We start from the raw sequence: 14,331 nt of genomic DNA, 5'->3' as shown, positions 1-14,331 counted from the left end.
CAAACGATCTGTACCATCAAAAAAACGTTTTTGCAATTTGCGGGTGCTGCTCAGAAAATGCACCGAAAAAAGTTTTTTCCCATATCTCTCAAACGGTGCCTGGACAATTAAAAAAAAACGGTGGACTAACATGGACCTACGGTGGACAAACGATTCTGAAATTTTGGTTCAAAAATTTTCATTTGGGGGTGCTAACTTCACACTTACCAAAATTTGAAAAGGTGGATTTCTACGGTTCTGAGGGTGGACAAATGAAAAAATTGGGTGGACAAAAGTGGACTTTCGTTGGACAAACGATCTATACCATCAAAAACTTGTTTTTGCAATTTGGGGGTGCTGCTCAGAAAATACACTGAAAAAAGTTTTTTTCCCATATCTCTCAAACGGTGCTTGGACAAATGAAAAAAAAGGGTGGACAAACGTGGACCTACGATGGACAAACGACCCTGAAATTTTTGTTTCAAAATTCGCATTTGGGGGTGCTAGCTTCACATAGCTTACGTAATGGTCACAATGAGGAAACTGGAGGACGTGGGTGATATCTTGTATTCGAAAAAGATTAATCAAATAAATGAAAAACTATATTCCGAAATTCATTTCATTCGATAAAACCGTTTGTGATATAGAACATAGACCTAATAATACATGGACAGGCCTTCACGTGGTTTTCCCGTTCACCGCATCGAGGAATACCAACGAGAGAGAGGGGGGTGGTAGAAAAGAGAGATAACAGTAGTCCCTGGTAGTAAACGTCAAGCTGGTAGCTGGTAGAGAATAAATCAACGTTGCCGCTTCAACCAAGTTATCGAGTAAACTCGGGAATTCTACCATTCCGCTGATCCTCCATGTTGCATTTTTGGGTGGTTGTCGGTAGATTTATAGACTTTCTTCTATTAATTTAAAGCAATTATTGTACTGACAACAGAGGTTGTCTCTGACTGAAATCAACTTCGAAAATGTTTTCAAATCAACTATATTTTTCTCGTATTTGAAACTTTCAAGTGCTGATAAAATAATAGATTCCGTATAAAAAAAATAATACCTGAAATTTTTTTTTCTGATTTTTATTAATGTAAAAAAACTTGAGAGTTGTGTAAAACAACATTATTATCTCATTCGCCAGGGTCTGATTTTATATACACTGAAATTACTCGTGATTTGGGAAGATAAAAGGACCCCTGCTTCGCGTTCTGGCTGCACAGAGAAAAATTAATCGTTAAAGTGAATTTTTTTAAACATTTCACCTTCCCTGAGCAAAAACATGTGTGGTATAGAGAAAAGGGCAATAATTTTAAATATGTTTATTGATACTTTCACGAATTATATGAAATTTCCTGCTGGGGAAATATTTATATGATGATCAATCATTCACAATTTTTTTTTCAATTATTTTGATAGGTTCTCCATCAGGTGGTTTAGTTGCCCTTCTCTGGCACTCCTGGCAGTAATATTTTACCATAGATAAAGGACACTGTATTTTACTACCCCTGTTTCTTTATCGTGTGGCTTTCCAGTGTTAGATTTCTGTGACACTGATCAACAGAAAATATTGAGTTTTGAGTTTGCCGATGTCACACGGCTTACTGAATGATTCACATCCCTTCTCTTCCTAATATTGAATCCAGATTGGATTTAACTATTTTCTTAGGACATGCCTTGAAATAGAATGTGATGGTACATATGTAACTACTTCGTTTAGAACAACATTCTTTATAATATTCAATAATGTATCTACTATCTCGAAATTCAAGTCACCTCTACAAATTCTTGCTGTGGCCTTATGAAATATAGAAAGTAGACTAGGTATATTCCTTGTAAATCTTTGTAAATCATGTCCTATATGTACATACATGAAACAACAAAGAAACTCCTTTATTGGTCTATTATTTCCAAAAATAAATCACTTTCGCTTTATTAGCATGTAGCAGTCGATTCTAAAAACCTAGTTTTCTGCTAAATTGCTTGTGAGGAGAATGAAATATCGATTGAAAACACAGTAGCTGAACAGTAAACAATAAACATATGATTTTGACAGTTTCTACCATATGTCCATCTCTTTCTAACGTACTACTCGTGACCTCTCTCTCTCAGGGCCTGTCCATATTTTATAGGTCTATGATATAGAACTAAAATTAGTAAAGGAAGAAAATGTATCTTTTTACTTCAAGAATCTACTGTTGAAATATTTGTACGAGACATGACTCACCCTGTATAGTGCTTTCAAAACTTTTAATAACAGTATTTCCGTTTTTAGATGCATAGAGAATAATCTATCTACAGATTCAGAAATTTTCCGGTTTTACTTTTTTGAGTGGCGTTTGCGTCCTTACCCAAATAAAAAGCCGAGGTTTCGTGATTTCATTTGAGTATTCATCAAAAATATAGAGAATTGAGCGTAGTTTCCAGTAATTCCTTTTTGGAACATAACTTCAATCCAAAATCTACGAGTTAAGCTGGACTCCTCGATGAATTTCAAAGCCCATTTGGAAAGTCGAAAACAAGGAATAATATCCTGCATAAACTAGCTGGTACTTCATGGGGTGCTGATGCAACTAATCTTCGAACGGCAGCCCCAGCTTTGGTTTTTTTGACGGCTGAATATTGTTGCCATGTTTGGGTTAATTAATAGTGCTCATGTGCAAAAAATTTATACACAGCTTGATCTTCCTATAAGAATCAAAGGGTTGTGAATTTTAGGTCAATCTGACATAGTATAATTTAATTTTCTTATCTCACAATTTTCTGCTTTTGTTTTTTTTTTGTTTTTTTAGATATTATTTTCTGGTAACTTGGAGAAGACTCCCTGGATTTTCGTTCTCTTCGAGGAAAGGATCAATTTTTGAGGTACGAAATGCCCTTCAATATCAAATATCTCAGCTTATTTTATAAATAGTTTAATTTCTTACAATCCACTAAACTCACGGGGAGAAAGGGGTAAAAACAAAAATTTTATGGTACCCCGTTATGCTAACGTCTGCTGAAACTGTATCTTATACACATGCTATAATTGTTGTTTTATGTTTATGTTTTATGTATGCTCTTTATCCAAAGATTAAATATGTACAGGGTGATTTTTTTTCTCATCTTTTCAATTGATCATAACTTATGAACCACAGTACACATTTTCGTGATATTTAATTCGTACGTTCTTGGTTTGGAGTGCTGTCGATGATCATAATGAAAAAAGTAGTATTCCAGGTGAAAATCATGCAGGTAATTCAGTTTTTAGTTTTGTTTCGCTTGGCCCGTTCCAAATCAACAAAAACTGTTGTTCTACATGTTTTTGGCTCGTATATAGCCCCTAATGAGGATCCGACCCTGGGTTTCTGGAAGATTACTTCGTTTCGAGGAAATAACCGATCAATGAAACCACGCGGCGTTTTCCATCAGTTCTTAATTCTCCAGAGAAGACATTAAGGGATTCTTTTCGCGAGGGATCGCAATAATTACTGGATTCCTTATTGAGGAAACCGCTAGAGGGATGGGGCGCATCTAACAAAGCCGCCTACGAACAAAGGCCTCGATCTGCCTTTCAATTTTATTCAGGCGAGGTCTACAGACGTGATATTTCTGGCACAATACCCAGGCCTGTAATTCATAGTGGAGAGTCCATTCAAGCTTTGCCACAATATTTGATGTGAGATAACGGTCGACAAACTGGGGGTGGATATCATTGTGGATACGGTTCGAATATAAATCGAATCAAAACACGGTTTGTGTCACGCGGATGGATGATAATAGATGAGTTTCTGCTCCAAGGTGCAGCAGGGATATGTTACGCTTCCTCTTCATGCATGAAAGTGCCGAGATATTTTCGGTTATTCATTTTTTCATCGGTCTATTCATTTCTATCTGTAGAAAGATAATGCTTCTCGGAATTTCAGAAAGGAGCCTTCTTTATCAGTGAATATATTTCCTTCTTCCTAATGGCGGCAATTGGAAGGTGAAGCTTGGGCTATGGTTAGCCCCACATAGCTATGTACAAACGTTTGATTTTGGGAGTCATGAGTCGTGATGGCAGGACTCATAGGAACAAAATTTGTTTCCACGCACGAGAAATTCAGTTTTTATTCGTTTTTTCAAATCTACAGAATGTTTTCTAATGAAAATTGAAAATACGTTCTGTTGAAATTTCCGAAATGTGTGTTGGGGTTATCGTGATATTTAGGTAATTCTTCCAACACACAAGGGATATGAGTAATAAGACAATGAACTCTTAAACGTCTTTATTAGCTCTAAGCTAGCACTTCTAAACTTCTAAGGTGTATTCGTAGAGCATCTAATTCTAGCGAATACTACAGCAGAATAGACCGAGCTTCATAATCTCTATCAGCTGGTTGATTTCATCCATAGAATCGATCTTAGCCATCGATCTGGAGTTTTTATACCCAACAATACGACATCAATCTATACATGAAGGTTGTATTGTTGGTTGTCGTCCATTGGTATTCAGGCGGAGCTTAATTCTAACGAATAGTAGTCTTTCATTATTCTTAAAAGTATTAGATCATACACCTATGCTGTTTGATATACTGTTTTTTTTAATTACCCTATCTTCTCTGAAGATGCAAATTTGTAGCTAAAAATCTAATTCTCTAAATATTTTGGCGTGATTGTCAAAAAAATAAGGTACTATATAAATGCTCTGAACCCAATCGTTTAAAAAAAAAAAACGACCTGAAAGAGTAAAGAAAACGTAATTCAACATACCAAATTCCAAAGATTTCTGTTGAGTTAGTTATAGTGTTCATGCATGTTCATTGAATGTTTTGTTTAGGATAATAAAAGGCTATTTAACATTTGACCCCATGTTAAGCCGTGAAATATTTATGTTTTCGGTCTAGGAATAACCTCCATTTTTGACATGTCTCTTCAGATGGCTTTGATGCCTATTCGATGATTAAACATTTGAAATTTTCAAAGGAAATAAACCATAAGTTCGATGTTCTTTCTTCATGACTAATACTTTGAAGAGATGAACGTATTTTGTGCAAGTTGAGTACGTATTCTGCTATAATAACGTTGCTGAAGTATATACAGGCTGAGTCTTTGACTCGTACAAATATTTTAACAGTAGATCCTTGAGGTTAAAAAATACACTTCTATACTAAACCGATTCGGCCCTGATAAAAATATGTAGCCATTGTTTTCATAATGAGATATGCCACCTCTGGAAAAACAATGGTGTCCAATTTCAAGAAAAAGGAAAAATGGTTCATTTTCAAAATGTGGCAACGCTGCTTTTAAATCTCAGAAATTATCTGTTTATAGAATGGGCTCAAAGCTAGATATTTTTTTTTTGAAAAACTCCAATTCGATAGCTAGAAAGATTGAGTGTATGGGGAGTCCTGGAGAGTTGAAGCTCTTTTCACTCTGAAGCCACTTAAGTTGTAGATATCTGTAAAAATGGATATCATCCCCAAATAGGTAACGATAGATATTAGTAGAGAGATGGTGAGATGAACATTTTGAGTACAGCTATTCTTTTTTTAGGAACCGACAATTGGCTCATGTCACCCTTACCCATGGAAAAATTTGAGAGGGGGCGAAAGAGACATGACCATAAGTTTGTTTATGAGAAAAAACATTGAAAAAAAAACAATTTCCAATGACCAACGATTTTCTATGTCAAGGATTTCATCATCACTTGTATCAGCGTATGAAATACATATTTTCTATTTCAGTCACTCTCACTTATTTCCGAGATGTTTTTTACATTTTTGAACCTTTGTATATTTTCTTATATTTATTTCTATTACAGAATGATCACGTCTAATAACAGGGAGGCAATGAATACAATAATAAGGATAAATTCAGATGCATACCACCCGACGATATGAATATCAACAAGTGTTACGATCTGAATTGAACTAGCCAATTTGCCATCGTCAAGGCCCCAAATGGAGTACGCTCCACCGAAGAAAAGCAGATGCTGACCATGGTTTCGGCCTCATTTGGCCTCATCAGAGTAACATAGCATTTTTCTACGATGGAGAACGTTTGGAATTGATGGAACTTTATTCAATATTGGCAAGTTCTACTGGGTACTATACATTTACCCAGAGCGCCACCCAATATGAAACGGTGTCCGATTCAATCCTCTACAGATAGAAACCAAGACGAAGACAATAGCATCTGCTTTTCTTCGGTGGAGCATACTCCATTTGGGGCCTTGACGATGGCAAATTGGCTAGTTCAATTCAGATCGTAACACTTGTTGATATTCATATCGTCGGGTGGTATGCATCTGCCTTTATCCTTATTATTTTATTTCTATTATTCAATTTTTGTTTTTTGATGCAAATTATTATCTAAGCTCAGTGCGGGAAACTTGGACCACTGATTATGTCTCCCGACCATAGCGTGGGTCAAGTCTCCTGCACTACTTTAAGTCTATTCAACAGATGTTTTCTTGAAACTTTTACCACTATTATTAAAAACGCTCATCGTTTGTACAACAATATTATTGAATGAAAGCAATAAAACAAAATAACACCACGCACCTATTAAACTTTTCAGACAGTGTAACAAACAAAAATTATTCAATTTCTTACTTCCTAACAACAAAATCACGTTCAACCCTCTCACTCCCGAACTGTTCTGATGGCGGCCAAAATGGAGCCGCCACTAGTTGTGCCTTGTTACGTGTTTGTCGCAAGCTATTTACGATACCGGTTGCGCGAAATTTGAATTGAAATATTTGAGGTGGTTCAAGTCTCCTACCAGAGGAAGTCTCCCGGACTCCCCCTAATAATTAGATCTCTTTTTATCAGAAGACCTGTTACAAACTCAATCCATCAACTGCAAAATAAGCGACATTGCCGAAAATACAACGTGGGGCGAATTGAATTGAATAGAAAATCTCTCTTAATGAAAGGCGAGCGGAGAAGTTAAGCGAAATGTTAAGCGAATCGTTAAACGTCAAAGAGAACTCCAGAAGTGGATGGTAAGCTCCTCACTTGTTTTCCTTCCTGCGAATCGTTGCATGAATTATGTAAATGATCTGACAGTGGGGGAAAACATGAAATGAAACGTGGAATTCAATTCCTCCAGGTAAACTGATCCAAATTGTCGGACGGGAATTCTGTTTGTTCGAGCGAAAACTTCGCTATAACTCGACGCCGAATTGGTGGAATACAACTTGTTTTTCCCGGGTTATTTCGTTCCGGAGGACTCTCCCTACTTTCTCAACTATCTGACGGAATGCCGGAACACCGAACTGTAAAACATGAGCCCGCTGAATTACTTTTCTTGAGGACCGAATGGAATATATCTTGCTGTGAAATATGACATGTAGGATATTCGAGAATGTAGCAGGAAGAAAAGGGACCAAATCAATGTTTTACGAACTTTGCGACGAAATTGATATCGTTAAGGTTTTGTTTGGAATATTGGAAGTCCTGGGTTTCATGTCAAACTTACCCTGAACTTTCATATCCATCTGTATACAGGGTGCGTCTTTGACTCGTACAAATATTTTCACAGTAGATTCTTGAGGCCAAAAGAAACACTTTTTTCCTATACCATTTTTTCCTATTCGGTCGTGATAAAAAGATATAGCCATTTTAAGTTTTCATAATGAGCTGTGCCACAAAATTACCCTCAGAATAACTAGCTAAATCTGTGACACAACACATCTGTGGGTCTTCCAAAAAGAGTTGCATGCGGTTTAAGTTCTCAATTTTTTGAATGGCATATATCCTTTTTAGTTTTGAACATCAAATTACTCGAAAACGGCGTATCATACGGGAAAATATGAAGAAAACTTTCATTTTACGAAACCTAACGAGTATTCATTAGATAACGTCCAACTTAATTTCATGAGTTGGGTTCTCTGAATTTCTGGTATATTCATGGTACGTAATGGTCACAATGAGGAAACTGGAAGACGTGGGTGATATCTTGTGTTCGAAAAGGATCCATCAAATAAATGAAAAACTATATTCCGAAATTAATTTCATTCGATAAAACCGTTTGTACGATAGAACTAAAAATAATTTTTTAATGGATTTTCAACAGCCTGTATCTTTTGAACAGAGCGGATTCGGAAAAAATAGTATGGGAAAAAAGTGTTTCTTTTGACCTGGAGAATCTACTGTTGAAATATTTGTACGAGTAAAAGACTCATCCTGTATACAGGGTGTGGCGTAATGAATGGATGATATGATGCCTGCGGGTAGAGGAAGTTACGGTTTAGAAAAATATGTTTCATGTTCAGTAGAAGTTCCACGGTTTTCGAGTTGTTCAACATTTTCGAAGATTGACAAAAAATTACACCCTTTGCCACTCTTTTAGGTGACAACACCCCAAATGAAGGAATTTTCGCAATCTGCTTTTTGTATTCCTGGACAGATGCGCTATCGAATGTAATTTATGATAATCAAGAATGATCACGCCTAAACGGGAAGGCAATGAATACAATAATAAGGAGAAAATATGGGGCATGTGCTATTGTCCTCGTCTGGGTTTCTATCTGGAAGGGATTGAATCGGATATCGTTTCATTCTGGGTGGCGCTCTGTGTTACTGTTTAGTACTCAGTAGCGCTTGCCAGTATTGAATAAGAGTCCATAAATTCTAAACGTTCTCCATCGGAGAAGAAGCTATGTTGGTCTGACAAGGTCAAATGAGATCGAAACCATGGGCAGTATCTGCTTTTCTTCGATGGAGCGTACTCCATTTGGGGCCCTGATGATGGCAAATTGGCTAGTTCAATTAAGATCGTAACATTTGTTGATATTTATATCAGTGGGTGGTATGCATCTGAATTAATCCTTATTATTGTCATTTAAGATTTTCGGGGCACATGTATAGTCTTTTTCCAAACAAAGGTCTAACTCAAATTTCCTCTGCTTTGCTAATTTTTTTCCCAAGTTTAGCCTAGCGTGGGGTGATAAATAATATGGTTACCCGAGTTCCAAAATGAGAAAAGCATGCCTGTTTCACTGAGATTCCGGAATGGTATAACTCTCTGTATTCCCTGATGGGAATTTATCATTATCATTCAATACAAAATGAATTCCTTTTACTATCAGTCGAGGCCTAGTTTAAAGTAAACCTTTTTTTTTTCAATATTTTTAATAACTCAAATGAGAAATGCAAGCGAAATAAAGTAATCATCATTCATCAGAATGTGTAGAGCATGTACGAGTATTAGAGGTATTAGAGCTATATTGAACACCTTTTGTGAAATTTAATTCAATAAAATGATACCTACTTATTTTGAAATTGTTGACATGTAAGCCGAATAAAGCGATCATTCATTAGGAGGTGTAGTAGAGCTCATGATAGTCACTTCAAACATCTTTTGTAAAAATAAATTTAACAAACGATATTTTAAAATTGTTATTATGTATCGTATTTCTTTCATTATTAAACCCCACAGTTATTGAATCGACATTTTTGAGTTTATTTCAAGTAATAAAGTAATTTTCAACATTTTTGTAACTCAGAAAGAGAGTATCGTTTTGTTGAATTGAGTTTTACGAAACAAAAGTTGTTCAAAGTGGTCTTCAAAAGCTCTACTAGATGCTCTACACCTTCTCATCAATGATTGCTTCATTTTGCTTGCATGTCTCATTTCAGTTGCTGAAAATAAATTGAAAGAAAAATTCACAATATACTAGGCCTTGACACATTGTAATAGAAATTTATGTCGTATTTAATGCTGGAAATTTAGCGAGTTATATCATTTCAAAATCTCAGTGAAACAGGCATGATTTATTTTTTACAGCACGCTAGGTTAAATTTAGGAAAAAATAAGCAAAACAGGAAATTTGAAATAGATATTTGTTTGAAAAAAGACTACGGATGCACCTCGAAAATCATATATTACATTCGACAGCGCATCTATCCTGGAATACTATCCAAAAAGCAGATTGCAAAAATTCCTTCATTTGGGGTCTTGTCACCTACAAGACTGGCAAAGGGTGTAATTTTTTTTAATCTTCGAAAATGTCGAATAACTCGAAAACCGAGAAGCTTTTACTGAACATAAAACATATTTTTTTTGAACCACCCTAACGTCCTCTACCCGCAGGTATCATTTTATCCACATCCTGGACCCTGTACGTTTGACGTTTGACGAATTTACATGCAGTGGAGCCATCTGACATTCTGCTTCATGTTATTAATAAACCTGACGGTGTTTCAAAGTTTGTCTAGATATCTGTTTAAATTCTAAGCACCACTTACGAATACTGTCAGAATTCCATAACCTACTTTGCGAAGATCGAGTCGAAAAATTATGAATTTGATGGTAAACCAATAGCAATAGAATTGGTTTTATAACCCGTTACATTCGTATGGAACGCTCTACTCACCCACTATGACGAAACCATCGCTAGTCACGTTCATATTGGCGCCATATTGATTGCTTTCCAATGGTAGGACTTCGACGGTCGTATTGTAGAATTTGTCTGCCGGATGTTCGACATTGCCGCTCCTGAAGAAGAATCTGGAAGGAAGAGGACGTGACGATTATTCCTTTCATTTCGCAATGCGAGCATCCGACGTGACGATATGATTTTCTAGGTTTAAATCAGTGACGTCAAATTAACCATATGGCGTTGAAGGAGAGATGGAAAAATAGGACGTCTTGTAAATGGATAACTCATGGCGGGCCCACAATTTTGACACCATCCCCCGGTTGAGATGTGTAACACTGCACTCCACTGATGAGGGACAGTTATCCCGAAACCGGCCTACAGTTTGTGTTTCATCCTCTTTGGAAATTCCTGCGATGCTTCATGACCAGCTCGCATTAATTTAACGACATTTCTTAATTCTTCATTTTATATAACTAACATATAGTAGAAAAATTGAATAGTGAGTCCTTGGTATTCAAAATACTGTAAAAAAATCTTTGAGAGCTCTTAACTTTGGAATATCAATATTGCAATGAACCATCAAATGTACCTAAAAACTTAAATTTGAAGCTGAAACCCAAAGCCGAATATTACGAAGACGCTGTCGAAATTAATGACGGTGTGGAAAACTCTTGAGGATGGAGCACTAGACTCGAAGACAAGACGTTCAAGTGAGTTTTCGGTCTGTCGAAACCTGAAATGATGAAAATTTCGCGTTGGTAGCTAATTGGTGGAGCATTACATTTCATGAATTCTCTATCAGAAAAATATGGTTGGTATATGGATATAACACTATCAGTTGAGTCGTTTTAACGAGTAGAGACTGATTCTTTTGGTAAATATTGTGTCTACGCTTGTCTCTTTACTCAAGGGTTCACACTTCAAGATATTCTTAAAGCTGTACTTCACGAGGACAGCACAGATTATCTCAAGAAGAATAAGATTTTTCCTTGCTCTGTCTTGAAGTTGATATTCAAAATTGCTGAAACTACCTCACCTCTTAACTGACGTCGGATTAACGAACTTGAAGATGAGTTGATCTCCTGGCGACGGTAAAAGTCCCCAGAAAAAATTTTCTCCCAAGTAGGCGTTCTCCAGGGTATACTGCTTATAGTGTTTCATTCCAGTGGTGACTTCAGCTTCTGGATTTTTGTGAGGAAAAAACAAAGGTACTTTTCCGAACTGTCTATCCTGAAAAATAAAGCAAACACTTCAGTCTTTTATACTGGATCCAAATCTTAACTGATATCGAACAAGTAGGTTTCTATTCATGGTCAAGAATCTATTAATCATTAAATGACAGATTAAAAAATAAGATATTTTGTATTTCTCTGATTCCCAAGTGGCGTTATTAGAGAGGAAATGAAAAATAGAGGTTTATGTTTTCGACGCATAGAACAATCTATATTCTACAGGCAGGAAATGTATTTCTTGCAGAAGCAACAATGGCAAGGAATTCTTTCTTAGAAATGCTTGAAGGAAATGATAGAATATTCAGTAAATTGCTCCTGCATGCAATATTCATAGGAAACATTGGAGAAGAAGAAATTGTATCATTTTAGATTAGGGGTGGAGCTTTCTAAGAAAATATGGGTTACATCCGGATGTCCAAGTCTTTTCTTATATACGAGGGTATATTGATATCTAGTTAGCCTAGACCTGTTCCATGCATAAAAAAATATTGCGTTACCATAGCAACGAACAACAACTCATCAGAAGTGTCAGTGTGAAGTTTGAGATCAAAAAAGTAAACCAGAGTTACGCAATGAATTTAATGAAAGAAGATGTCCACCGAAATTGTGAAAATCGAAAAACTGGAGTATCGAACCATCATCAAGTACCTATATTCAAAAGGGTTAAGAGAGGAGCAGATTTACTAAGATATGCTTAATACCCATTGTCCTTTGTATGCGACCGTGAAAAATTGGACTGCAAGCTTCAACGAAATTAACGAACTGTATGAAAATCTGACAAGATCGAGTAACAATAACAATTTTTTTTTACATTTTCAAATGACCGCTGTGACCTTAAGTCACGTACAAATTGTAAGTCTCACCTAAAGTAGCTTCCTTTGGGTTCAATTTACATACTCTCTGAAAATATGACAAGTTCGTAAACAAATTTTTTTACCTCCTAATTTAGAACTCTGGGATCCTCAACTATACAGGATACGAGTAGATCTCAAAATAGATTATTGGCAGAATACTTCATTGAAGTGAATCTTTTATAAGAGATGATAACCTAATATGCCATAATAAATCCATCAAATGAGCAGTTCAGGCAGGCCGATTCTCATTTATCAATGGTCCATATACGCAATGCTCCAAAACTACACCATCAAACGAATACCAATCATCGGATGACTGACTCCCATCGACGATCCGATAATACCAAAGTTCGAGTAACCGTGGACAATTAAGATACCGTACGGGCATTAAATATGCCGACAATATAATTCCAGACTCTGTAGGGGTTGCACTGTAGTTGAATCGAGATTAGTATCCTAATTAATCGGATTCAACGTCATTACAACACATTGTCCTGTTCAGAGGACTCAGCAGAGTGGAATATATCCGTCAGAAGGAATGTAGAACATTATATTTTTCGGAACCGACTATGAAACCATCAGAAACGTTGAAACAATAGGAATTTAAGTTTGAATGCTGGAATACGGAATAATTAATTGGAAGGGTATTTCGCTTTGAAATGTTCGAAGTTTGCTCATGAGCGTCTGTGGTTTACTCAAATGGAGCATTGTTGTGATTTCGATGATTATAGTGAAGCATGCTTGTCCTACCTTAGAATGTAGATACATGAAATGGACATTCAGTGCTACAAATTAATGAACACACATTCTATGTTTCTCTATATAGCGCGACACTAAAGCAGTGGTGTTATATTGAAAAATTAAACCTACTTCCTATCTATTCGTACTGAAAATTGATGTGAGAATGATGCCCGAGTCAAATGTCTCAATTGTGATTGGCAACACTAAGCAACTATCTCACTCCAGTCTTTGGAATGTTTATTTTCCATTCCATGTTCTGAGAGTTCTACAGACTCAACACTTAAAGACCGGTCACAACGAAATGGTGTTATCGTTGACAAAAAACAGAACAGCCAGTGTTAATGAATATATTAAGTCAATTTTTTGTATACATACAGGGTGATTCATAACTATTGGGACATAGGCTAAGGGCAGATTGTTTGGACCAAAGTATGGCGATAGGACCAAATATACCTCAATAAAATATTGCTGTGGAAAAAGATAGAGGGCGTTAAAGTTGATTTTTTTCATAAGGGGACATAATAATATTTTCTTCGAAGTTCGAAAGTCCTTTATTAAAAGAATTAGAAAAGGCATAGAAGTCGAAGGAGGCCACGTAGGACATTTAATTCAAGTTTATTCTTTTTATGTTACATTGTTTTTAATTATGTCGAAATAAATAAATAAAATAAATAAATCGTTACTTCGAATCCTTTCCAATGCTCTGAACTGTTCAATTGTGCTTTTTTAAAAAACGGATGAAAAAATATACAGTGAAATTATTAGCAAAAAACAAAAAAAAAATCAACTTTAACGCCCTCTATCTTTTTCCACAGCTATATTTTATCGAGGTATATTTGATCCTATCGCCATATTTTGGTCCAAACAATCTGCCCTTAGCCTATGTCCCAATAATTGAATCACCCTGTATCTTAGGTTTAGATACATGCTTAAAAAAAATGGTTGGAAAAAGAGCGAATTTTCGTGGCTTTTCCTCTAAAGGATAAACCAGCCTCAGTAAGCTGTCGAAGATCTTCTTGCCTTCTACCTCTAGACATGACAAACAAATAATGGAGCTCTTCAGAACGTATACTAAGACAATCAAATGCGAATTATACAAAAACTACGCCGTTGCCTATACCGACTCAAAACATATATTCCTAGAACTTCTTTCTAAAGAATTCATTAATATAGGGTG

General features: G+C 36.0%; 1 protein-coding gene across 1 annotated transcript in view; it reads right to left on the bottom strand.

Annotated features, from left to right (window-relative positions):
• Positions 1–14,331, bottom strand: part of LOC123313104 (alpha-1,3-mannosyl-glycoprotein 4-beta-N-acetylglucosaminyltransferase B) — a 174,188-nt gene that overhangs the window by 25,378 nt on the left and 134,479 nt on the right. Inside the window, exons 8-9 of the mRNA XM_044897834.1 lie at positions 11,364–11,557; positions 10,322–10,455 (exon numbers count right to left, since the gene is read on the bottom strand). Coding sequence (XP_044753769.1) covers positions 10,322–10,455; positions 11,364–11,557 — 328 coding nt within the window. The remainder of the gene's footprint in view (positions 1–10,321; positions 10,456–11,363; positions 11,558–14,331) is intronic.

The sequence above is a fragment of the Coccinella septempunctata genome, chromosome 1, assembly GCF_907165205.1.
Source record: "Coccinella septempunctata chromosome 1, icCocSept1.1, whole genome shotgun sequence".
In the NCBI taxonomy this organism is placed as follows: Eukaryota; Metazoa; Arthropoda; class Insecta; order Coleoptera; family Coccinellidae; genus Coccinella; species Coccinella septempunctata.
Note: the sequence above shows the minus strand (reverse complement) of the source record. Positions and strands in the feature narration are given on the sequence as shown.